General features: G+C 39.4%; 2 protein-coding genes across 7 annotated transcripts in view; one reads left to right on the top strand and one right to left on the bottom strand.

The window, feature by feature from the left end:
• On the bottom strand, nucleotides 1-26,155 carry HADHB (hydroxyacyl-CoA dehydrogenase trifunctional multienzyme complex subunit beta). Of its 6 annotated transcripts, XM_054728140.1 has the most exons (17): nucleotides 26,073-26,125; nucleotides 23,379-23,473; nucleotides 19,999-20,070; nucleotides 19,845-19,889; nucleotides 16,982-17,081; nucleotides 15,251-15,295; nucleotides 13,304-13,403; nucleotides 10,119-10,206; nucleotides 9,570-9,757; nucleotides 9,068-9,248; nucleotides 8,332-8,453; nucleotides 6,176-6,255; nucleotides 6,050-6,097; nucleotides 5,038-5,125; nucleotides 4,617-4,691; nucleotides 3,881-4,045; nucleotides 1-553 (listed from the first exon to the last, which is right to left on the bottom strand). In XM_054728140.1, exons 3-17 carry the CDS (start codon nucleotides 20,060-20,062, stop codon nucleotides 518-520), a joined length of 1,425 nt encoding a protein of 474 aa, XP_054584115.1. In that variant the 5' UTR covers nucleotides 20,063-20,070; nucleotides 23,379-23,473; nucleotides 26,073-26,125; the 3' UTR covers nucleotides 1-517. The 6 variants fall into 6 exon arrangements, with proteins under 6 accessions (XP_054584115.1, XP_008160569.1, XP_054584114.1 ...); XM_008162347.3 differs by lacking the exon at nucleotides 23,379-23,473 and having other exon boundaries at nucleotides 26,073-26,155; XM_054728139.1 differs by lacking the exons at nucleotides 23,379-23,473; nucleotides 26,073-26,125 and adding an exon at nucleotides 25,528-25,579.
• A 263-nt stretch (nucleotides 26,156-26,418) lies between these two features.
• HADHA (hydroxyacyl-CoA dehydrogenase trifunctional multienzyme complex subunit alpha) overlaps nucleotides 26,419-27,209 on the top strand; it is a 29,689-nt gene continuing 28,898 nt past the window's right edge. Inside the window, exon 1 of the mRNA XM_054728021.1 lies at nucleotides 26,419-26,552. Within this exon, the coding sequence (XP_054583996.1) occupies nucleotides 26,483-26,552 (70 nt within the window). The 5' untranslated portion in view covers nucleotides 26,419-26,482. The remainder of the gene's footprint in view (nucleotides 26,553-27,209) is intronic.

Below are 27,209 nucleotides of genomic sequence, written 5' to 3'. Positions count from 1 at the left end.
TTCTCCAATACCTCCCCACTTTATTAAGGTTAACATACATAATATTTAAAGTACCTAAACATTTACTGTAAGTTTCAGTCATGTTTATATTCTGAATTATCTTTCCATAATTAAGTCAATATAGGCACATTGGTAATTTATAGAAAACACTTAGCTTTAGGAATAGGAATGAGTATAATTTGCAAATGTTACAAAAATGATTCCAGATCTCAACTAAACTCTTTTCCAAATTACCACTTGTTTAGTCTTTAATGAAAACACGGCCCAAAAACAAATGCTTACATATATCCCGTGTGAGAGTCTGGTGATTAAGAAATCCCTGAAGGAGTATAAGCCGTATTATTGGAAAGCTCAGAGCACTGGCAAGGCTTAATTGCAAAGCACTTAACAGAAGGCCACAAATTGTGTTTTCCTAAGAGGAGCTAGGAACTATAGGTGTCATTTAGTAATGCATTGAAATGGCATTGCCTCTTGTTGAGTGTTGCACAAAAACTCCAGGTCGCTGCTTCTTGATCTATTATTTTGGATAAGTTTCCACTATCATAGCATGGCCCTGTGAAGGAAGAATAAGTTCAGTTAGAGAAATGAACAATACATCCAGCCAGTACAGAGGCAGCAGAGAACAACGGGAAGAGTACAGGCGTTGGAGTTTGAGGTTGGCTCTGCCATTCAAATGCTGGGTGTCTAGTATAGTCTAATGCCTAGTAGATACTCTGTAAGTGATTGCCATTAAAATGAGAAGCCACAGGGGTCTTTTTTAGCTGTATAAAAATAAACATAATACAACTAGAAGCCTGGTGCATGAAATTCATGCATGGGTAGGGTCCCTAGGCCTGGCCAGCGATCAGGGCCAATCAGGGCCTTCCTTCCCTCAGCTGCTGGCTGTTGGACAGGGCCTTCCTTCATTCTATGCTGCCCCTGGTGGTCAGCGCACATTATAGTGGGCGGTCGAACTCCTGGTCGGTCCAACTCCCAAGGGGATAATTTGCATACCCTTTATTATATAGGATGAATGCCAACAACAGTACATTTCTAGATTAGAAAACTGAGGCTTTGAAAGGTTAAGTTGCTCAACTAGTCTACGATACTGTCCAGCTAGCATGGTCCAGTGGTTGATTGTCAACCTATGAACCAGGAGGTCAGGGTTTGATTCCCGGTCATGGCATATGCCCAGGCTGTGGGCTCGATCCCCAGTGGGGGTGTGTGCAGGAGGCAGCCAATCAATGATTCTCTCTCATCATTGATGTTTCTATCTCTCTCTCTTCCTCTCTGAAATAAAAAAATATATTTTTTTAAAAAATAAATAAACCTATAACAATATTAAATAACAGGGCCAGGATTTGAAACCAGTTCTAGATGGATCCAAAGCCAAAGACTCCTTTTCCCTATCCTACTCAGGTGAAGAGCCCACAAAGGTAAGAAGGTAGAAAATCCCTTCTCCAGCACTATGCATGGTGCTGTGCACTAGTTACCTCCCTAGTTGAAACCATGCATAGAAACTTATACTTTCACGAGTCTAAATCCTATCTGATAATCACAACTAGTCTATTTTTTACACTGGGATCAAACCATTTAATAGCCTACCTACTGCTGGACTACTTGGTTCAATCCCCATCAATATTAAGAAACTCTTGTTTCTAAGCTGCACACTGTGTGGGTACAAAGCTTTGCTACATGATGCCTGTCCTTAATTTATTAACACACTATAATTCAAACCAAACCAAGTACCTTGACAGGCCACCAGAAAAAAAGCAAGGGACAAGGAAACAAAAAGGAACGGGGAGGGAAAGATTTGACTAGTTGGATTAGCCTTGTTGGGCTCATGATAAGGCAGAAATTTCCTTCTCCAGCTTTATTTAAAACTAGAGGCCCAGTGCACGATTGAATCATGCACGTGTAGGGTCCCCTACGCGCTTTCGCTTTTCGCGGTGGAGCTGGGTGCCTGTCCGCTGGTGCACCAGGCCTTTCAGAAGCCTCCAGCTCAGCGGAGGCTTCTGAAAGGCCTGGTGCCGGAGCAGACAGGCACCCAGCTCCCCCACTTTTGATGGTCCGCGGCCACTGTGGGACTCCCGCCCCCTGCGCCTCTCAACGGCCGCTGAGGGGGGGCTGCTGCGGACACCTGGCTACCCTGCCGTTGAGAGGCGCACCTGGGTGTCTGCGGCAGGCCCCCTCAGCGGCCTCGGATCTGGCCATTGAGAGGCACAGGGGGTGGGACAGCAGGGTAGCCCCCCTCAGTGGCAGCGGATCTGTGCCTCTCAATGGCCGGATAGGCCACCCCCGAGTCCCGCCCCCCAGCCTCCCGCCGCCCAATCGCGGGCGTAGCGGAGTGATGGTAATTTACATGTTACTCTATTATTAGATAGGATGCGTTGGTTTCATGTTCCCCATCTTTCAGATTGCTCTAAACCAGTGGTTCTTGACTGGAGGCGTTTTGCTCCTTACCCTCCCCAGAGGACATTTAGCAATGTCTGGAGATGTTTCTGGTTGTCCCAACTGTGTGTGCCTATATGGGGCGGGGGGTGTTGCTACTGGTATCTAGTGGGTAGAGACCATGCGAAACATCCTACAACACATAGCATACTTCCCACAACAAAGAATTATCTGGCCCAAAATGTTTCTACGTACTGCTGAAGCCGAAACCCTGCTCTAGATTCACAATGACGGATTCCTCCTCTGGTCGAATCATGCTTCTCTTACTCATTTGCTCTGGATGAAACAATGCCGAATTTAGTCTAGTTTCTAAGTCATCTTTCTCCTTATTATACTGTAAACTTCTAGAGGGTTTGTTCATCCACAAAAGCATATAGTATTGTGTTATTCATACTCTATGAGTGAGATAAAAGGTTAGGGGACAAATACTGAAAACCAAAGGACATTAACCTACTTGACCATGCACTACACACAGTGCTGTGCACTAGCTATCTTCTTCGTTTAAGCCTGGAACAGAAAGATAAGAGGGAGGGCTCGCTCCTAACCGACTATGGCTTTCTGTAAAAAAGCTACACAGATTATAAAACGCTTTTGATCATAAAGTCTAAAATGTTCCAACCTATAAATAACTGACCCCTTGATTCTTCAAAGTCTCGGAGGGAAAGCCATAAATAAAGGCTTGTAAATGTAAAACGTTTATACTTTTATATATCTTATTTCTTCATCTTGATCAGCTACAGGAAGTTTCTATAATCTGAAGGAAAAGCAAATCTGTTTTGATCATGTTTAAAAAAAAAAAGATTATAGGCAGCCTTCCTTTTGGATTTTATTCCCAGAGCGAAATGGTATAGCAGATAGGAAGTTGCCTCTGTACTACAAGTAAAGCAGATAGAAAAAACCTGTAGAATAATATCATTTCCCCCAGCTAAACAGCATTGTTATCCAGAAGTAAATTAATTCTCCAATTAAGGTATTGTTCAGTTCTCAAGAAAGATAGTTTACCTTTGGAGAAGTTTTATAGATAAGTCTCATATAGAGAAATGACTAGATAAATAAAATTTTATTATTAAAGAAGAAAACATATCAAAGTGTGAATAATGAATGTCTGATGAGGGAATGATAGGTGATCTAATTTTTTCGATATATGTTCTATATTTTCCATAATTATCATAATGAGCACATACTACTTTTATACACAAAAAAATGTAGACATTACTTTAGGGGGAAAATAGCTTCGATTTAAATAGCATCTTCTTTCCAAGGTACTGTCAGAATTAAAGCTGTATCCCCTCCCTGCAAAAACAGCTTGCTTTTTTTCTGGTGGCCTGTCATCAGAAACATTGTTCTAAGAATGTTTCTAAATAAACTCAATCAAACAGTCTTAGATGAGCTTGTTTGGTTTTCAAGAAAAGGACTTTCTAGAAGCTCCTGTCAGGCTGCTGTGATATACCTGTCCTCCAGCTGCACACGCAGCCACCAAACCAAACTGGCCTCCTTCCTTCCGTAATCTGTTGGCAGCTGCCATGACCAACCGACAGCCAGTGGCTCCAAATGGGTGTCCCAGGGACAGTGATCCACCCCAGTTATTAAACTTCTCCAAGGGAGGCGTTCCAACCTGGTCATATAAAAAGACACAAATATAATAAAAATGAGTTTACTTAAGATAAGCATTAGGCCAAACCCTTAGTAATAAGAAGCAACAGAACTAGAGAGAAATAACTAACAAGATGCATCACAAATTATTTTACTGCAAAAGAAAAACTCTAGGTCAATTCTGAAAGCCAAGGGTACATTTCTTTTTATTTATTTTTTTGATGGGATGTCTTCATAGATTTCATCTCAGTACCCCCAAATTTATGTATTTCATTTCTTTTTTCATCTAACATCAGAATGGGAAGAATAAAAAACAACCTAAAATTTTGCTTTTTATTTTTTCTAAAGAATTTCCAGGAATATTTTGCAGCTAAGAAACATTATTTAATAAAGCACTAAATTCTTCATAGGAGAAGCTTTCCACTTCATACTCTTACTGTCAGGTAACTAAGCTCTGAATATTAAAGTGCTTTGGAAATTCAAGCATATTTTTATTTATTTTTTAAGCATATTTTTATTTTTTATTTTTAAAATATTATTGTTGAAAGTATTACATATGTCCCCTTCAAGCATATTTTTAATCAGAAACTTACCTTAGTTTTTCTACCCATGTAGTTTTGTGCAAACCAATCAGAATCCATGGCTTTAAAATTAGCCAAAATCTGACCCTAGAAGGGAAAAGAATTCAATAGGACCTTGTTATTAATGTCTCTAGAGGCTTTCTTTTATGCATGAGTTATCTAACTTTAAAGCTGAGCAAATTTTTAAATCAGTTTTCACTGAAAATGTCCTAAAGAAAAAATCTGGTACTTTTGAAGGTACTTTAAGGGATAGCCTCAAAAGGTAGGTCTTTCTGTACATGTGGCCCTGGATTCTCTCCCCTTGCACCTCTGCCAGCAGTGTAAGTTGGTACTGCAGAGATAAAGCTCCACTTCATTTTATTCATATTATAAACCACGCCACGCTCTCTCCCACAATGACCATTTTATTATTACAGTTCTTTAAATGACTTACTGAGAAAGCTTCATGAAATTCAAAAGCATCAATATCCTTCAGTGTTAATCCTGCCTTTTCTAGAACTTTTGGAGTAGCATATGTTGGTCTGAAAAGAAAAAATAAGAAGTATGTTAAAACTTTAACTTTCCACCTAAGAGCTCCTTCATAGTCCCCAAACTGAGTTTTACATAGGTATGAGAATGTCTCCACTGGTCCATGAATTCTACTGTACAAATATTAATTAAGTGCTGGGGCTATAACAGTGTACTGAATAGACATGCCTCTACCCCATGCAGTTTATATTCCAGTCAGGGAAATGGATAATAAACAAACAATGAAAGAGAAAGAAGAACTAATAATGTGAAGAGCTAGAACAGAGTTCAAAAGGCAAAGCATAGGAAAGGGCATGGCTAGTTTGAAGGACATAATGGAGGCCAATTAGGTAGAGTCTTGTGAGGGAGGGGGTATTCTAAAATGAGGAGGCTTTTCATAAAAGGCTCTTTTGAAGATTGTACAGCACAGTATGTAGCAATATGAAAAAAATACTTATATATATAACAATATATATAGGTGTGTATGTATATATATATATGAAGAAATTATAGGAACAAGTGGAAAAGAATTCAAAACTATAAAGTGATATACCAACATTGCTTCTTGGCTTCTTAAGATCAAGTATAAAATGATATACCAATATAGAGGATTATTATTGTTTTTTAAAATCCAAAACACAGTAGGGGAGGGGGGGTTAGAGAGCAATCAAAGGACTTGTATGCAATCATATTAGCATAACTGATGGACACAGACACTGGGGCAGTGGGGGCTTGCCCGGGGTGGGAATGGCTGCGGGGGGCGGGGGAGTAATTGGGAAAAAAGGAAACATATGTAAAACTTTAGACAATAAAAAAAAAAATCCAACACACAAACCAATTATGAACTCAGCACTTAACATAGTTTAAAATCTGTGTAATAAATATGGGTAATCAAATACTTTTGATTATAGTCCAAAGATTTATACACTGCCACCTACCCAAGTAAAAGTTGATCTTTTGGATCTTGAGACACGTACACAAAATCCCTAGGTAAAAAATAGAGAGGTTAGCTCCAGTAATAACATGAAGAAACCAGAGGTAATTTATTTAAACATTTACTTTACCTCAAATACGCCTTTGGCTTATAACCCATGGCCAGAGCTTTCTCCTCTGCCATAATCAGCATTGCAGATGCACCATCAGTCTAAAATGTTAATCAGAACAATAATGTTAAATTCTTCAGCCTGTCTGGAGGTCTTTCTATAGCTTCTTCTATGTCCTTTTCTGAATCTACCAACTAATTATAGTTATATGGTGATTCTATATAAAAAAACCTTTTATTTTTATTCATCATTAAATCACAATTCAAATACCCACATTACAGTGTTTGACCCATTTTTGGAAGATGTTCAAAAAGTACCATAATTACCAAAGTAGGCAAAGAAAATAGGTATAAATATATACATATTTAGAAAAATGTATTCATAATAAACTTAAACCAAAAATTTTTGCTTTTGACACAGAATATGAGAAATTTTATGCATTAAAACAATCTCTGATTTACTTATTTATTTTCTGGACTGTTTCTAAGCTGCTTCCTGCCTGTAGCTTCTAGGTGATATTCTTCTACTAATAGTTTCCAAAACAAGCAAATCAATAGGAGAACAAAAACAGGCAGGCTGAGAACATCAGAACCACGGTCTTCTCTCAATGAACACACCCCATATGCTTTTTCCCAACTGCTAATTGAGAAGTTGAGGAACAAAGAGTAACCACTGAAAAAAGCCCTTTACCATGACTTCAAAAGAGCTAAAGAACAAAAACACCAAAATTCCAGAGAGAAAAAAAACTACTCTGTAGAGTTTGCGAAATAAAAACAATTTCTACCACATTCTACCATCTGTCTATATATATATATATAAAAGTCTAAGCGATCGTTTAACCAGTAGCTATGACATGCATGGACCACCAGGGGGCAGATGCTCAACGCACAGGCATGGAAACATGGAACAGACTGATGAATCTCAGAGAAAAGGGGGGAGTGGGAAGGGTGGGAAGAGATTAACTGAAGATCATACTAGAGGCCCGGTGCACACATTCATGCACCAGTGGGGTCCCTCAGCCTGGCCTGTGGGGATAGGGTCAAAACTGGCTCTCGGACTTCCCCGAGAGGTCATGGATTGTGAGAGGGCGCAGGCCAGGCCAAGGGACCCCACCAGTGCATGAATGCGTGCACTGGGTCTGTAGTATTGTTATAACTCTGAAGAGACTATGTAGGCAACATCAATAGGGTAGCCACAGAGTCTGGAAATATAGTTTACTATACATATATAGTTTTTGGACATTACATTAACAATATGTTCAATGCACCATTGGGCAAAATTATAATAAATGTATTACATTAACACATTTCCAGAAGCCATCTATGATGTATTATCTCTGATGAATTGTGTTTCTGATTTTCAATAAAGAGACCAGCACACTCCAGAAGTAATCAAGGGGAATCAGATCTGGCAAGAGTGTAGCCCATGCCACACGGCCCTGTCATATCCAATTTGATTTTGGAAATGACCACCTCACCAGCCCTTCACCACTCAGGCTTAACGGGGTGGTGCACCATCCTGTTGGAACTACCCTAGTACCCTTTCCCTAGACCACGCACGTCAAACTCACAGCCCGTAGGCCACATGTGGCCCACAACAAATGTTTTTGCAGCCCAGCCAATATAATGGTATGTAAGAAACGTTTTAATAAAAATCTCGTATCTTAATTTTTACAATCACCTGATCTTTTATCTCCAGTGCCTAGCATAGGCAATCAACACTTTCTGACTGGTTAAGTGTTTGAAGAGAACAGCTTTTTGTATCAGTATGGTGGCCCGATCAGATGACTTCTAAGGCCTAAAAAATTCTGATTCCATTTTAACACAATCTTTTTAATGAATATCTTTTAAGCCTCTATTACTCATACAAGCAGATAGGCCTACTTTCGGCTTTTCTATTGAGAGCACACAAATATAAGCCCTGGCTGGGTAACTCTTGGTTGGATTATCATCCCAATGTGCCACGTTCGATTCCCGGTCAGGACACATATAGGACTCAACCGATGAATGCATAAATGGGTGGAACAACGAATCGATTGTTTGGAGATGATTTCTCTCTCTCCAAAAAGAGAGAGAGAGAGAGAGAGAGAGAGAGAGAGAGAGAGAGAGAGAGAGAGAGAGATACACAAACATAAAAGTCACTGGCAAACACATAAAACACATAGAGCACTCATTTACCAGGAAAGAGGAGTTTGCAGCTGTCACTGTGCCATAGGGCTTGACGAACGCAGGTTTTAGTTTGGCCATCTGCTCCAGGGAGGAAGGTCGAATGCCATTATCTTTGGTAACTGTATCTTTTCCTATAAAAACATAAACTTTTTAACTCTAAGAAACTACAAGCATTAATATCTTCTCTAGAGGAAAATGCTTTAAAAAATTACAAGAACAAATGAAATGCAAACCATACCAATTCACTAAAAAGAAAGCCTTTTACTAGTATAGTTATCAAGATATCAAATTTTAAACTAAATTCTTCAGATATTTGGGGAAAAAGTCTAAATAATTTAACAAAAAGAGACACTCTATTTTCTTAAGATATTCATTCACATTTGGCTATTATGTACAGAAATCATATAAACCAAGAATTTCAAAAATAGGTATGTACATAAGCACTAAAATATATCAGGAAGATGTCGAAGGAAACGCTTATAAAAACTTCTCTTTAAAACATTTACCTACTCTGAAACATAAATTAAAACTTGAGTCCCTGCTTATGCATAGAAGGGTGAGTATTTTGGAAACAGAACCAAAACACTGAAAAGTCACTTGGGTTTTTGGAGTTTTAAAGCAATTCAGACCGCCCTAACAAGTATCTCGAAGCAATCCCCTTTACATGGAGTTTTAGGAGCCGTTCACACCACCCTAACAAGTATAATGAAGCAGTCCCTTTACAAAGTACAGCAAATTGTTTTACCTGGTACTTTGAAGGGTACAACATCAGAAAGGAGTCCTTCATCCTGTGCCTTCTTGGCCAGCCTATGCGAGCGCAGTGCATACTCATCCTGTTCCAGCCGAGAAACAGCAAAGGAAGCAGCCAGTCGGTCTGCAGAGTGGCCCATGGTCTCACTGGTGGAGAACTCGGCCACCGCAGGGAGCTGGGAGAGGAGACACACAGACTCAGGTACACTGTTAACAGGTGTTATTCCACACGGATGGTTATTTGGGAAAGTTAAAATCTTTCAATCAAGACAAAGACAAAAGAAGCTCTATGGTTTCAGAGATCTCTAAAGAGAGCTTACAAATTCAAATTCAAATTTTCCGACCACTATCTTTTCCCCCCACCTTAACCAAACAGTTAACCAGGCCCTGTAACTATTAGAGCATAACTGGAGCCAGGCTGTCATACCTAATTCTAAATCTCTGCAGTGGGATGCTTTGGAAACACAAGTCTTCATGTAAAAGTTCGAAAGTCTTACCTCAGGTGTTAGGAAATTCAATCTGAATTTAGAGATTAAAGATAGTCGTTGACCCAGAGTCTTGGCTTTATTGAGATCAAGCATCATTTTCCTCATTTTCCTTGAATGACGAATAGGGACGTCGGACATTAACTCTACACCACCTGCCACAATCACATCAGACTGGCCAGAAGCAATCAAACCAACACCTACAGGGCACAGGGCAATGTACATGAACATATTTTGCAGAAATTAACAGGCCACTGATAATTTAAGCTTCCAGATTTAAAAGTTGTATGACAGTTAACAGCATTGTACAACATCTGTAATTGAGGTTTTTATCTTTTCAGGGGGATTAAGATGATTTTTTAAAAAAATATTTGTATTGATTTTAGAGAGGAAGGGAGAGGGAGAGAGAGACAGAAATATCGATGAGAGAGTAACATTGATCGACTGCCTCCCACACACCCCCCACCGGGAAATCAAGCCTGCAACCCAGGCATGTGCCCAATGATCAAATAAAAGACAAACCCGAATTACCATGTACCTTCTTCTTTCAGAAAAACATACCTGTGGTCATGGCTTGATTGGCAGAGATGCAAGCCATGGTGACAGTGTGAGCAGGAGTCTTGTCAGAGAAGCCAGCTCCAAGGGCAGCCTTCAGAAAACAGTGAGTGAAATCATGTTACAGGTAAGTGACATTTTGAGTGTTACTTCTCTGTATGGTGAATCGGGAAAGGGTTTGAGTTTAATGTTCTACACAGTAATATTTAAAATAAAATTAAGCCCATCACAGAAATGTTTTACTCATTTTTCATCTAGCTATTAATTGACCATCACTCTGCAAAATTCTTGGTAGTTAATTTCTAGTATGATGTACAAACCTACATCTCACCCAATTTCTTAGCAACGCTTTGCTCAGAGCCCTTAAAGATATCAATACATAATTTGATTTCAATGTATTTACATTTTCAAATAAACAAAGGAAACCTGTTAAAAACATATATCATATGTATCATTGGGTGGGCTCCTCAAACACGAAAATAAGTTCTAAAGAACTGACCACTCATAAACAGTTCTCACTACATCCCTGCCCATTTTACACTCGTCTCCGCTCACTGTCAGCCAGTCCCACTCACTGACTGATACTTCAGACGGCACTCTGTAGATTCAATGCAAACTCAAATGGAAAAACTTGCCAACTATGCAGGAGTTCAAGTCAATTAAAGGAACTCTGAAAAACTGCCTTAGCCACAGTGAGCCTCTGACAAATAAGAGTAGACCAGTTAATAACTGGAAAAGAGAAAACTGGCCAGGATGATGACACAATAGGTGCTTGAAAAGCAATTTGAGAGACCTTACGAAAAACTGAGACCCTCTGTGAATTTCGAAAAAATGGCCTCTGTTATGATGGCACAGTAAAGTTAAACATGAAATGGACACATCTATTATTTTATCATACTATTTATTGGGGATATTAGGCTGCCAATAAACCAACCAATCCACTGTTTATGTAAAGAATTAATGCATACGTACAACAATAAAGTACTTATTTTTATAATTAAAGTTTCATTATAAAAATAACACTCTCAACTCCCCCCGCTCTTCCTACCACCATTTACTATGAAATTCTCGTTTCCATTCAGGAAATTCATTTTTAGTGGTCTTTTTCTGAAACTATTTAACGATCATCAGAATCCAAGCTCTCCTATAATTTGGTAAAATAAACATGTTTTCAAAGTCTAGATTAAAGAGGTTCAATGTTACCTTCCTTTATATTTACACTAGCTGTACAGTATTTACCATAATCTATCAAAACATAAATATGCTACAGTAGTATACATGCAACATGATCTTATTCTGGTCTTTCCAGACAGGCCTGATACTAAGTGCCCAACCTACTTTGCTGGAAACTACTCCCTGCCAACTGCACATCAACCTTGCCATGTAAACCAATCCAAAATGAAGAGAGGCAACTCTTCAGGGGGCAGGGGAGAACGCCCTAGTGGGGCAAGTGTAAAGGGCACTCAGGTCATAACAGCCAATGCTCACGAGGTCCTTCCTAGCATGTGTAATACCCTTGGCCCCAGCTGCCTCTCCGGACAGAAGGAGCTGTAAATAGAAGTGGTTGCTGGTGAGCCTTGTCCACATGCTTCTTCTATTTAAAGTTTACATAGCTCTGACAGCACGCTTAGGCTCTAGAATAGTACACTAAGGAGAAAGGGGAAAGGTGCCTCCTAGTTACGTTGGAGAGCTTCAGTAAAGTCAGGCTCATGTGAACTCAGCACAGAAGCTTTTTAGGATTTCATATTAATTTTGTTAATACAGACAACAGGTCCTAAAGAAATTTCTCTAGCTTGAAGTTATGTTAGCTGTTAGGTTACATATCTCCCCATCTCAATCTTTCCCTGCATCCACGGCAAAGGTTACCCACAGTGCAATGCAACTGTTGTCAGTATAGGGCAGCGAAAGGGAATCTACCTCATGTTAATCAATAGCTGAGATCTGCATATGGATATAAACTCTCCAGAAAAATTTTCAAGGAAAAACATTACGGCTTTAGAGTTAGGACAGAATAGGAATATACAGAAATGGGAACAGTTTTAATATTTATTTTTTAAGTGCTCTTATAGGAGTCACCTTGTTTTTTCAGAATATAAAAGTTGAAATTATGAATAGCTTGTACTAATGAAATTATCATATTCAATACATTTAAAAATGTGAAGGCTGGGAAAAACATAAAAACCAGAGGAGGGGGACAAAACAACACCTCTTAACCTCTTCCTGTTCTTACTTCTTTCCTGACAACAAACAGTTGATTTTTGTGGGCTGCAGTAACGCCAGGCCCTCCATAGTTACAGCTTTACTGACAGGTGAAAAGGCGAGACAGAACAAATACTGCAGTCCTGCCCATTTCCCCTCTCTGGGCTGACAGTGATGGAGTAATCGGCCTTACAACTATACTGAACACAACAGCATAGCAGACAGAGCCTAGAAATAAAGAAAATGGTTAGCACACTGAAATGTGCTTTGGAGCCAATGTTACCCAAATAAGCACTGTCAAATTAGGGAGCTCAAAGACCTGTTAAGACATGTCACACAAATTCCATTATCTTGGTTACTCAATAAACATGGAATCATGCCAACTAGGGTAAAAGCAAACTCCTATGAAATAGGTGTTTTTTTTTAAACACTCCTACGTATCATCTAGTCAATGGAAAAAAGAATGAATAAGCAAGGCTACCTCTAACAAAAACCATGTTATCAGATAAGTTATTTGCAAAATGTTAAAATTTTAAGTTAATTAGAAGCTATGCTCTAACATTATTAAAACTCACATCAGCCACACTCTGCCATAGTATATATTCCCAAACCAGCTCAAATGATTTGATTTTTGTATAGTATAAATACATATTAGTAGACCACAGTGTATATCATTTGATTTATACAATAACTAGAGGCCTGATGCATGAAATTCATGCAAGGGGCTTGGTCCTTGCAGCTGCGGCAGCCCCGGCTTCATCCGGAAGATCATTCAGCTGTCCAGTCTAATTAGCATATTATGCTATTATTATTATAGATTCTTTTGAATATTAAATAACATTCATTATTCAAGTTATAAAATCACATTATAAGTCAAATATAACTTTACTTAATGGACTTGAATAGCTTTTAAAGAGTAAATTTTATTAGTTGAAATGCAAATTGACTCTCGTATCAATCTCTTTAAACAACATAAAGTTTGTTTTACTCACCTCTCTAGCCACATTGCTTGTTTTCACTTCCTGTATAACTGTGCCAAAGATGATGTAATCAACAACTTCCTTTGGGACATTGGTCTGATGCAATAAACTCCTGAGAGCAGAATCAGTCCGAAGCAAAGAAATAGTTAACACATCAAGGTAGAGTGATAGATCACTTAAAACACTGCACTGTTTTCAAAAGATTAACCTTGAATTTAAAAGGGCAGAAACTGTATCTTTTCCTTAATTTGACAAGCATGTGGCTGGCACCTTATCAAAGAAGAAATGAATGAAAGAGCGATTTAAAAAGTCAACATGTGATGCTCAACTGGCAATGAGAAGTTATACAAAGAGAATAAAAAATAATATGGAATAAAACAAAACAGATCAGTAAACATAGTAATGTTGGGAACCAAGTTTTCAGTCAAAAGAGACAAATATAAAATAAAAAAGAAGTAAAATCCAGGTATGTTAAATTTAAATTTGAAATATCAATATAAATGCAGGATTTAAATAATATATAATAATATAGTTCTTTCAATTTTATTGTGTATTTGACATGTTTTAAAATAAAAAGTTGAAGAAAAGCTTACAAATTCCAGCCTGGGACCATAATAGAAATAGGAAAATAAGCTGGAAAAGATCATTTGATCATTTAAAGAAAAGATCATTTTTACTTTTGGTATGTTGAGCCTGAGGTAGCAAAGAAAGGTCAAATTTAGAGATTTGTGAGTCCTCTACATAAAAGAATAAAGATTAAAGAGATGAGATATTTAAGAAAAAACATGTATGCAGAGACATGCAAAGCTCTAAGGACTGAAATTTGCAAAACACTTTTAAAAAGAGAGAGAAAGAATTCTAGATTTAAAAAAAAAAAATAGAGAAGTATCTGTCAGGAGATGGAAAGGAAATCCAAGACATAATATTAAGACGTCAAAGAAAAACAATGTCAAGTGGTAGTGTCAAATGCTGTCCTATATAATTAGAGAGTAATATGCTAATTATCCGTTATGCCATGAAGCATGACCGTGTAACGACTGAATCACGGATCTGCAGGAGGGTGGGGCAGCAAAGTACAAGTGGGCAGCAGAGAGCTACAGGAGGGGGCAGGGGAGCAAGCAAGCGGGAGGCAGAGAGCTACAGGAGGGGGCAGGGCAGCAAGCTATGGGGGGCGGGGGAGCTACAGGAGGGCTGCAGCGACCTATTGGCGCATGGATTCATGCACAGGGCTACTAGTAGAATATAAAGAGAGTGATGCCTCAGAGAAGATTGGTGCATTTCATGATCACAAAGTCATTAGTATTAAGAGAAGTTTCCAAAGTATAATTACTGTAGATTAATGGGAATGGAAATGATTATTATGAGATTAAGGAGAATAAATGGAATAGTAGGAAAAGAGAAATAACTGTTGCTTTCATTCATTCATTTTTTTTAAATATACTTTTATTGATTTCAGAGGGGAAGAAAGAGGGAGAGAAACATCAGTGAGAGGGAACCATTGGTCAGCTGCCTCTTGCATGCCCTACACTGAGGATCAAGCCTGCAACCTGGGCATGTGCCCTGATCAAGAACTGACCCCTGAATTCCTGGTATATAGGTTGATGCTCAACCATTGAGCCACACTGACTGGGCATTTTCATTCATCTGAAAGTCTGGCAGGAAGAAAAGAATCAGAACAGATGGGAAGAAAGGTCAAAAGAAGGGTGGCTGGCTGAAGACCCAAAGGCAAAGCATCAATGGAAAATGAATGAGATAATGCCTTACATCCATCAGCTGCTTGAATTTGTGCAGCACATATGGCTAAAATCAAGAATAAATGAATCTTGTAAAAGCTAGTAAGTGTTTTCTATTATGACCACATGAAAGTCAATATATCCTAGATAAGGAAATTCTCTTAAACATGCTATTTCAAGTGTGAAAACTGGAGAAAGGTGTTTTAATGAAACTGCATTTACTTACGAAAGTGCTGCTCTAGCCAAATCATGTGGCATCAGGTCTTTATATCTGGGGAAAGACAATAAATAATTTAAACCCAAAACCTAGACTTTTACTAATTTATTTTTCATTTTACTTGAAATATCTAAAGAGATTTTCTAACATATGCCACTGCAGATGCATTTAACTTTATTATCTTAGGCAGTCCATGATTTCTAATGAAGAAATAGTGTGATTTTTACTACGTGTCATCCTTAAATATTTGGCAAGCCTTAACTCAGACTGAGCTGGCTAAGAATCTAACAAAATTTCACCCAATATTTTATTGTTTAGCATAACATATGTTAAATATTATTTAAATCCATCTTTTGAGTTCTCCTTTTTAAAAATATAGTATTGATTGGTTGATTGATGCCTAAAGGGACATGAAGGATATATTAGGGCATTTTAAGAAACTTTTTATTTTGAAGTAATTTGAGATTTACAAAAGAAATGGAAAAATAGAACAGAGGTCCTGTATACCCTTTACTCCTCTTCTCCTAATATCCTAAATATATAACCATGAAGCTCTTGTCAAAACTAAAAAATTAACATTGGCACGATACAGTCACTAAGCTACTAACTTTATCTGGATCTCACTAGCACCTTTTTACTGCTCTGTCCCAGAATCTAATCCGTGCATTTTTTTTTCATGCCTCCTTAGTTTCCTCCAATCTATGACAGTTTCTCAATTTTTCCTTATCTTTCATGACATTGACACTTGAAGATTAGGGTTATGGATTTGGGGAAAGAATATCACCGAGGTAATGTGCTCTTCTTATTGCTTCATATCAGGGTGTACATACCATCAATATGACTTATTAACATTGATGTTAACTTGATCACTTGGCTAAAGTGGTCTTTGCCAGTTTCCGGGCTGGTCTAGGGCATTCTGGTTCTATATTCTTGGGGTTGTGCTATGCTGAGGTTTGGACCAGCCCATCGACTCCAATTCTGATAATTTCCAAGAGGCCAAAGCAGTGGATTAAAGGCCCTTCAGAATGCCCGTGGTCCCACATCCTCAGTACTCAAATTTCTGAAGAGGCACAGAAACAATGTACTAATCTCCAGACAGGAAAGGATATCTCTGCTAGAAGCAAGCTATCTGGACCCTAGGTTTTCATAGGGCTAGTTCAATCTAACAATACACTAGGCTTGTTCATGAGAAAGGATGAAAAACAAATTTGCCATATTTTTTCACCAGTGGCTTGACTTATTCTGTATTAATTTATGCAAATGTTATCCCTATATTAAGTAGTCCACTAACAACAATATTACCTACTGGGTTACATTTACAAAGACCACATTTTAAAATACATATTTTTTATTGACTTCAGAGAGGAAGGGAGAGGGAAAGAGGGAGAAACATTGAGGAGAGAATCACTGTTCAGCTGCCTCCTGCATGCCCCACACTGGGGATTGAGCCAACAACCCGGGCATATGCCCTGACTGGGAATTGAACCATGACCTCCTGGTCGACATAGGTTGACACTCAACCACAGAGCCACACTGGCTGGGCAAAGACCACTTTTAAGGAATACATAAACTATGTGGAGTGATAGATGTGTTAATTAACTTGATTGTGGTAATCATTTCACAATGTATATTAAATTATCTCATTGTATACTTTTTTAAAAATCACAACCTAAATTGATACCATTTTTATGTGTCAATAAAGATGGGGGTAGGGGTGACATACAATCATTTCATACTTACGAAGTGCCTGACAGCAAAAATGGAATGCGAACACCATCCACCACCACGATATTTCTCACATTGGGTTTTGCCAAGGTTTTCTTCGAACTAGTCTGAACAGCTTTAAAACAAAGTTCAAAGAACTATTAGTTAATATACTTGAAGTCAGATGACTTTTTACATTTTTAAAGATAGACATTCTAAGAAGAAGTACATCATTCAATGTCATTCACTAAACTGTGTGTGTGTGTGTGTGTGTGTGTGTGTGTGTGTAAAGGCTAAGAAACTAACATTACAATATATTTAAGGTAAATAATATAATTTTTATAATATAAATCCAAATATTTAAGGTAAATACAGAGATTATACCTAATGGTGAGGGTATTTATGCCATTAATAAACTTGTTTCTTTTTATCAAGTGTTTGACAATCTATTACCTGACAGCAACCAATGTGACACATAAGCCTGTCCTTAATATTAGAGGTCAAAATAAATGATGTTGTTTCTCTTTACATATCTTAATATTCTTGCTTTTCTATGTAGAAACAAAGGCCACTTGGTTGACGACTATGGTCACTCTGCAAAAACCTAAATGCTTCCTGATTCTATTTGACTCCAATTGTCTAATTATTTTCTATCATCAAAACAGTAACCTTCCTCTAATTTTTTAATTAAAAAATAAAACATGATTATATGCTTGAGGTAAAAAAAAAGAATAAAAGTGAACCATACTAAAATATGGAAAGTAAAACCTCTTTATGCCCTCCTCCACCATATTATTTCCTTCCCAGAAGTAAATACTATTAACTTGGTGTATATTCTTTCAAACTTTTGTCCTTTTAATTCATATACATGTACACACTTGTGTATTATGTATATTTTTTCTGACTTAATATAACTTGACAATCTTTTTGTGTTGATCTAAAGCTATCTCATTCTTTTGTTGTTATATTGAAATTCACCTGCTATCATCATTTCATTATTAGAGATAGAGAAAATTTCTAAATTACTGGGAATAAAATGTTAGCAATCACCTTAACACACCCATTAATATCACAGAGAACTATTTATGATAAATATGTACAACCAAATTGAAGGAAATAGTAGTCAAAACTAAGAGTCGCAAGAAAATGGGGTAAAGATTCTCCTGACAGCTCTAATGGAGATGTGTTGGTAAGGGAGATAAAGGCAACAGGGAGATGAGTGAGGAGACTATAGGAAACTCAAGCACAGGGTACTAAGGCCAGGATAAAAGCAATACCAATGTGAATGGAAAGGAAGGGGTCAATACAAGAGATTTTATAAAGGAAGTTATCTTAATGACCAATCAGATAAAGAAAGAAAAGAAAACAGGATTGTAAACCTTAGAGACTGAGAAAACCTAGCTATTCTAGACAGAGTAAGAACTAGTTCTGGAAGAAAGATGATTTCATGTTTAAACATGCTACCTTTAAGGTGACGGAGAGACATCCAAGTGGCTATGTCCATTTGACAGGTAGCTAGAGATGCAAAACTAAAGCTTGAAGAAAAGTGAGGTGTAGATGGGATAGCCATGAGATATTTGCAGTGTAGAACACAGAAGCAAGGCAGAGGCATATTTTGAAGTGCCTGCTCACCCAATGCCTTCTCTAAAGGGTGCTGTCTTGCTTACAGTCCCTGCCAGGGATAGCCATGCACACCATGTCCCTAAGTCCAAAGCCAAAGTTGATTAGATTCAGGATGGGTAACGGGCCCATCCACAGAGTAGTCAGCCAGTAACCCATGTCATCTACCTATAAGTGATAAGCTGTGCCAGTCAGGTTCTTTCTCTTAGGAATCTAAGCAAAAAAGCATAGAGAGAAATGCCAATTAGTTGAAGCGGAAAGGATGCCATGAGGAAGAAGCAGGCTCTTTGCTGCCCCATAACTGCAGCTTACAGTTTACCAGTCTGTTCAAAAGCTGATGATGGACTTCAGCAACTGCATTCAAACTTGAATGAAACATTAGCCCTGTTTTTCCGTTCACGTATTGAACAAGCAGTCACTAACTTAAAGACATGCTGGGGAATGTTAGATATCAGCTAAAATAACGGGACTCAGTCAGACTGACAAAAGTAAAATTATTGTTTTTTTTGGACAATGAAACTAAAGCACAAGGAAGTAAAGTGACCAGTTCAAGGCCACACTGCCAGAAAGAGGTAGAACTGAAAGAGAGTAGAGGTCTCTTGAATTCTGGTAAGGAGCTTTTTCTATTAAGCTATCATCCAAGTAGAAATACCATACTAAAACCAAAATCAGAAGTCATAGGTTGATACAGAACCTGGCAAGGAGAATAATAGTATGAATCTGTCAGGATGTTTTTTAGCATTGGGTTTACCAAGGGTCTAAATGACCATGTTTAATCAACAAATTTTCTTACTTCTTCATTTGATATTGACCAAACAATCTTCTTTTATTAACTAGTTTCCCAGTTACCCCTATTCCAAGAATGGTTCCTCTTGCATATGGGACAAGAAGATATCCACTAATAGAGAAGCCTGTCACTAATTGCAGATTTAAAATGTTAGCTTTTAGCTCTACAACAGTCTCAAGGGTGTTAGCTAATCATCTCTAGGACGGACAGCCAGTAGGTGAATAAACTGACCAGCAAGGTTCATGGAATCTCCATGACTCCATTAGGCTCGAACCCTAGAAAGCCTCCTGTCAACAACCTTGAGCCCAACCCTACACCATGTAATAGCATTATTGATTGGCCTTACATTATCTGAATTGAAAGGCAATGGTGATAGTCATGTTGCTCATAAAAGAGGGAAATCTAGGAAATTAATTTTGGTTTTTATTAAGAATTCACAAATCACGAATCTAATATTTAAATCAGAAATGTTTATTTTACAAATTACTATACCTGGGGCAGCTCGTAGCTGGGAGGAGGAGCTCAAAGGTCTTAGAGCTGGAAGACAAAATATAGTGTTAACAAAAAGCAATACAATCCGATGTCTGTGTAAGATGCTTATAAATCCAAATCTAATGCTAAAAAAGAAACAACAAATTAAACTTACAAAATCTGAGGGCCCATGTTGAACTGGGAAGGTTTTTAAAAGTGTAAGTCAAGATGGAAGTCATTTTGAAATCTGAAAAAAAGGACAAAAATATATCCAGGGTTATTTGTATCTGAATAAAACATCCCTAGAAGTAGAAATAAGATGTTAAAATAAAGGATGGCTGGAAGGAAGGAAACTGAGTAACTAGGGGATCAGGTGTAAGAAAGACTTGCCATCGTATACTTCTCAATTTTGAAACATGTTTTAACCTAAAAAAAGAAAAGAATAAACTAGCAAGTTTTGCCTATGAAGGCTGTGGGAGCCAGCCTCTAAGAGAGCATGCCCCATAAAACAATCTCCACATTTTATAATTCAACCCTTGTACAGTCACCTCCCACCCAGTGCCACAATTGGTCTGTGTAAACAAAAGAATATGTCAGAGGGGATGGTATGCCACTTCTGAGATTAGGCTATAGGAAATACTGCAGCTTCAGTCTCGGTCACTCTCTCAGATCACTGGCTTGGGGGAAGCCAGCTGGCATGTCTCCCCTTGCACCAGCCCCATGAAGAGGCTCACGTGGTGAGGAACTGCTGCCTCCTGCCAACAGCCATGTGAGTGCGCTTGGAAGTGGATCCTCTAGCACAGGCAAGCTTTCAGGTGACAACAGCCTTGGCCACCATGCTGACTACAACCTCATGAGAAGCTCTACATTAGAACAATGCAGTTAGCTTTCTACCAGAAACTGAATGAGATGATACTTTTTTTTGTTTGTTTTAAGCTGCTAAATTATGGGGTAATTTGTACCCCATAATTACCCCAAATATAATCCTATCTAATAAAATGGTAATATGCAAATTAACCATCACTCCATCACAAAATATGGTGGCACCCAGTCCTCTCAGCCCTGCCAGAGTCCCCCAGTCCTGGGTGGGAGGAGAGTGGGTTGAGAGCGGGCAGCGTGAGCAGCTTGGTGGAATGCTTGCTTCGTCGCCGCGGTGACGAGGCAAGCATTCCTCGCCCAGCCGCAGATGGGCCTCTGGGCACGGAGAGCCTCTGGGTAGCGGGCGCGGAGCGGCCAGGCCCTGCAGAGAGCTACTGGCCCACGGATTCGTGCGCAGGGCTACTAGTAGATAACATAAAAGCCTTGTTTAACTTCCCTTGGTTAGACTAAAAAGAGGATACCCTATGGCTTCAAAAAAGAAAAAATATATATTTTTCCAAATATGTGGGTTGGAAAGAGATGAAGGAATCCAAGCTGTAGGCTCATCAGCCTAGGGATGGATATTCAAGGGACTCTGGCCAGGGAGATACGAATTGGCACCACTGTTTCCAGGAGCTACATATGATGCCACATGAGTCCGATACACAAATTTCCTTAAATAAAGTTCATCATGAAAAAAATTCATAAAAAGTCAAGAACATGTCGATAAAGAAAAAGGGGGACTTGGCACTAATAGATATCAAAACTTTCTGTAAAACACCAGTAATCCAGCAGTGCAATTCTGGCACAGGAATAAATAAAACGAGTCAACAGAATAGGATGTAGCAAGTTCAAAAGCATACTCATGTGCATAAGAATTTAGTTTCTAATAGGGATAACATTTCAATAAGTGGAAGATGAATTATTCAATATATTTGTTGGGGAAATGGCTAACCATTTGGGAAAAAATTTAGATCCATAAATCACACCTTAAGTATAAATAAATTCCAGATGGACTAATCTAAATATCTATCTACTTTAAACTACAAAAGTGCTCAAAGCTATTAGAGAATATTCTTTATTATCTTAGATGGGGAAAGGCTTCCAACATACAGCATAAAACCCAGAAACCATCATAGAGAAGACTAAACTACTGGATCGATTAGATACACATTTACAATATCTACACAGCAAGACACTAAAAGTTCAAAGCAGAACAACAGATTCAGAGAAAATATTTGTAACATGTAAAACACACAAGGGTTAATACTCATATTCATAATGAATTTTATAAGTTATAGGAGAAACACTCAAAATAAAATCTCTGATTTTTCACCCCAATATCCACTTCACCCCATTATACTAGTATAGTTGCCATATGTGGTTTACATGGGATTGAATCCAGCCCAACTCCAGGGTTTAAACCAATCAGAATAATTTAATTATCTTTGCCAAGGTCGCTGGTTCAGGTAATGAAGGTCTAAAACAATCCTGCATGTTCTATATATCTCTCTCTCTGTCCCTTGCTCTCTGAAATCAATAAAAATTTTAAAAATATGTTAAAACAACCCTGCATGATTGCCTTGATCACTGGTATTGATTTAGGAATAGTTAACCCGACATTCAAATCTTCCACCTGGAAACTGGAACACAAATCTTTCCTTCTGAGGCATCCAGCTATAGCAGTAAGAAAACATGAAAAAAAGCTATCCTAAGGACAGAAGTGACCACAAAAGAAAACAGAGCCAAGAATCTCAGAAAAAGAAACTAGGGCGCTGACGGCGTCATATCTGAAACTCACCCTCCCACTGTGTCAATAAATTCCCTTTAATAAGTCAGTTTGAATAGAATTTACTCTTATTTACATGTGAAAACTCCTTCCTGATATATGACCAAAAGGAAAATGAGCAACTCACAGAAGAAATAAAAATGTCAAGTAAACAAAATTTTAAATGTCCAACCTCACTAACAATAAAAAAAATTAATTAAAACAAGGCATCATTTTGAGTTTATCAGATTAGCAAAAATTTTAAATATGGTTAATATACAATTCTAGTAAGAATGGATCTATTTAGGCACTTCTAAATTCAGCTGATAGAAGTGTAAACTGCTAAGGCCGTTTTGGAAGGCAATTTTTAGTTGTCTATCAAAATTTGAATTATGATTTTCTGAGCCCAGTAATTTCTCTTATGATCTTTAACTTATAGAAATATTCAAGATGTATGTGTAGCATACATGGATCTCTAACCATAGAAATACTTAAGATACTCATTGTAACATTGTTTACATTTGTGGAAAACTGAAACTAATCTAAATGCACATCAGTAGGAAATGGTTAAATAAATTATAGTACTTAAACTAATACAAAATAATATTGAATGTAAACTGTAACAGAAAAATAAAATTTAGAAAATTATAGTATAAACATAATATGAAATACTGTGCAGCAGTTTGGAAAGAAAATTGAAACTTAATGATATACATGTATGTACTGACATGGAAAGATAGCCACAATATATATTAAATGAAAAAGCAAGCTGCAAAGTAGTATGTACAGTAAGACTGGATATGACACAGAGAGAGAGAGAGAAAAGAAAGCCCATAAAGCTGAGTCTAGCCCGACAGGCATGGCTCAGTGGTTGAGCATCAACCTGTGAACCAGGAGATCACGGTTCGGTTTGCAGCCAGGGCACATACCCAGTTTGCAGTTTGTGGGCTCGATCCCCAGTGTGGGGTGTGCAGGAGGCAGCAGATCAATGGTTCTCTTTCATCATTGATGTTTCTACCTGTCTCTGAAATCAATAAAAATGTATTTTTTTTAAAAAAAGCTGAGTCTATACATGGAGGGGAAAAAGCGGGGCTTCCATTTTTATATTCTTCTGCTTTCTTAAAGTTTTTTATAATGAGAATTTTATTTTTATGTACAGTATAATTTTTATTTAAAATCTATGTATATTAATATTTATCTAGATATGTAAAAATATAGAAATGCATAAAAATGTTCAAAAAAGACATTTCAAAATGTTACTGTTATCTCTGAGTGGTGGAATTATAAGTGTATTTTCTTTAGACTTTTCTGTAGTTTCTGAAAAAAATTATATAAGATATATATTCCATCAATAATTAACAAATAAGGAGATGTTTTAAAAGAAAGGAACTAAGCAAACTACTCTATGGGAGGACCGACTCTTACTGTCACTTGCTCTAAGGTTTAGGAAATAAACATTTCGACCTAAGGATAAAGTAGGCTCTACTGAATGTGGAACTATGGAAAGATGCATGAAGTTGCAGGGACCTGGGAACAAGGCAAAGAAGGGGCCTGGCAAGTAATGAAAACAAGATAAATTGGCTCCAACAGCTCATGATTACAATATCATTAAGACACAATGTTCCTGGCCTGTGGGGCTCAATTGGTTGAGCGTCCTTCCATGCACCAAAAGGTCACCAGTTCAATTCCCAGTCAAGGCACATGCCCTGGTTTGGGGCTTGAGCCCCAGGAGTGCAGGTGGCAGCAGATGGATGTTTCTCTCTCCCTCTCCCTTTCTCTCTCTCTCTCAAATCAATAAAAGTATATTTAATAATAATAATAACAATAATAATAAAGACACACTGTAGTGCCCTGACCTTAAGCAAGTTACTTAACCTTTCCTCTGCTTTAGAATTAAGATACAGAGCCCTAGCCGGTTTGGCTCAGTGGAGCCCCTGTAGGAGGCAACCAATCCATGTTTCTCTTCTCTGTCACTCTCCCCTCTTTCTAGAAATCAATGGGAAAATATCCTCAGATGAGGAGTAACAAACACACACACACACACACACACACACACACACACACAAAATCTGAAAATGAATCTGTAAGATGTAGATAATTCCAGTACTTACCTCAGAGGATTGTTAAGAAATAACTAAATTAATGTATATAAAGCACTTAGAACAGTACCTGACACATAGTAAGGGGCATCCATGTATTTGCTACTAAAATCAGTGGGTGGTGTAGTTTCCCTCTAAGTACCCCACAGTGAGAAACATAACATTTCTGCCTTACTATTTTGTTGCAAATACAGGTAACAAAAAGGTCATGAGCCAAACTACAACCCATGGGCCTCTAGCTAATAATAGTTGCTACATTTTTTAAAGAGATGCAGAACAAAACAAAAATATATACGTATGACAAGAGATCACCCTGGGTTTGCAAAACTACTCACTATTTGGCCCTTTACAGAAAAAGTTTGCCAGTCCTGATGTAAGCAATAGGTGCTACAAAAATCTTCTGAGTCGGAGGGCCTTGGAGGTCATCAAGAATCCTTTCTGAAAATTAAATGATCACTGGTCATCCGGTTGCTGCTTCAAGGGTTCAGAGGGATGGAGGACCGTTTTGACCTGAGCTTTTAAAAAACAAACAAACAAAAAAAAAACCTCTCTTCTTTTCTTTCCACGCGCATTTCAGTCTCAACTTCCTTGCCCTTTTCAAAACCCTGCTCCTTCTGGCTTCCGCTGTGAGCCTCCGATTTACGTCTTAATCCTGGCCCTGCCGCCTACCAGAAAATGTACCTAAACTCTGAGCCTCCCAAACTTAATCTAGAAAACGCAAATAACAGTTTGGGGATTGTGAGGATTAAAGGAGATGGCGTGGAAGCGCCTAGAGGGCCCTCAATGTTACTTGCTTTGAGAACCGATCAGCTACTTTGAGGACTTAAGCCCATCTTTCCGGAACAATAAAAAACAGCTATTATCCAATGCAGAGCTCTTGGCTAGAAGTCAGTGAGACATAAGCTCTGGTCCTGTTTCTGCCACCTGCGGCCGTGAGCAAAAACTACTCAGGATGTGATTCATGGGCTTGTTTTCTCACCGAATAAAGGGAAGGGGATGGATGACCAGAGATACATGGCCAGGTCCCTTCTGGGTTAGAAAATCCTCTGAAACTCTGGATTTCCGGAACAGGAGGGAGGAATGTCTCCTTCCACACTCGAGTCCCGAAGCTCAAAGGACCGAGTCTCACCCATGGTGGCAGGATGCGGGCTATCCCGTGGGCCCGTTGTGGCTACCGGCAAAGTAGGTGAAACCGTAACAAATACTGCACCACAGCCCAGCGCTTTAAGCGCGCGCACACACACACACACACGCACACACACACACACACACACACACACACACACCACCCCCGAACAGTTCGCTCACGCGCGGTGATAAATTAACCAGCCCAGGTTACTGCACTAGTAATTGCTTTCGCAGAGGAGACCTCGTCCGGGAGCTTCCTTCCGCCGGCTGAGCTCCACTCCCCCAGGGAGGGGGGCCGCCGCAGGCCCTGGCGCTGCCGCGGGTGGGAAAGAAGTGCGGATCTCGCCGAGGGGGAAAAGGCCGCGGCCGAAGAGCCCGGCGCGCCCTCCGTCTCACCTGCGTTCGCGTCCGCTAAGGCTCCCGCAGTTGGCAAGGTTCGCACCCTAATGACAGAACTCGGACGGGCCGAGGGGCGGGTCCAGCCTGGGGAAGGACCCCTCGCGTCAGCCGGCGGTTCCGCGGGCTTCGCTGGTCTCGCGGCTGCCCGCTGCCCGCCTGACTGGAAAACCCGGCACTGTTCCCTCTTCTCGACGGGCCACCTTCCTTCCAGCCAGGAAAGGGTCCTTTTCGTCCCATTATCCGGGAGCGAAGGGTAAGGTTAAAGGGCCCACGGCAATTTAGCGTCGGGATTTTAGTCAGGCAATGCGACGGGCGCCTGCCCGGGGCCGGGCTCCGGGAAAGAAAAGTCTTGGGCCTGGCCCCCCAGCACTTGAAGCTCTTTCCACTTTCGTCCTCTTCTGCTCAAGATGGTGGCCTCCCGCGCAATCGGTTGCCTCAGACGCTTCGCAAATGCCTCCAGGACGCTCCACTGCTCAGGTGAGGCCTGGCTGAGGGTGCCCGGACCCCCGGGTATAACGCCTTGCGGAGATTAGGGCGGCCTCGGACCCGCGTCTCCCACTCGCTGCCCCCTCCCTGACCCCGCCCGGGGCCCCAGCCCTGGATTAGGGGGGGGGCAGGGGAGATGCTGCCCTGCGACCCGGTCTTGTGTGTCCTTGGGAAAGGACTGTCACTTCCTCTCTCATGACCCCGAGTCGTGTATGGATTTCAGGCTTCATAACCTCTAACGTTTCTGAGTCCTGGGCACCGGTCTGGCACCTGCCGCGCGTCTCCCCGTCGCACTGCCGGGCTCACGCCCCTCTGATCTTCTTGAACGTAACGATGGCCTTGAACCTGTCCCTCCTAGACCGGGAGTTCCAGGACTGGGACACTCCGGGAGGTCACAGCTTTATGCCTCCACGACAACTTGCCCATACCAAGAGCTATCTGAAAAGCTTCTTGGATGGAATTCACCAGCCTTTTATTTATGTTTTTAACCACTTTTTTAATAGGGAGCTCAACTGTTGCAGTTCAGTAATCCCAGTGTGTTGCATTTCAAGGGGAGGTTCTGCAACTTGCTATAAGAAACATTTTAAAAAGACGCCAACACGTGTGTCTTATGGAATAAAAATGTGATGCCCCGTTAGCTTTCGTTAG

The sequence above is a fragment of the Eptesicus fuscus genome, chromosome 16 (genome assembly GCF_027574615.1).
Source record: "Eptesicus fuscus isolate TK198812 chromosome 16, DD_ASM_mEF_20220401, whole genome shotgun sequence".
Classification (NCBI taxonomy): Eukaryota; Metazoa; Chordata; class Mammalia; order Chiroptera; family Vespertilionidae; genus Eptesicus; species Eptesicus fuscus.
Note: the sequence above shows the minus strand (reverse complement) of the source record. Positions and strands in the feature narration are given on the sequence as shown.

What these genes read in the sequence shown, in the direction of transcription:
- HADHB (XM_054728139.1), bottom strand. Translation starts at nt 25,564, where the DNA reads ATGTATCTCTGGTCATCCATCCCCTTCCCTTTATTCG. An exon ending in CCAGCTACGAGCTGCCCCAG is followed by an intron (nt 17,082 to 19,844) that starts GTATAGTAATTT and finishes TTTGTTTTAAAG; the next exon opens with CTGTTCAGACTAGTTCGAAG. An exon ending in CGTGTGCAGCTGGAGGACAG is followed by an intron (nt 554 to 3,880) that starts GTATATCACAGC and finishes CTTCCTTCACAG; the next exon opens with GGCCATGCTATGATAGTGGA.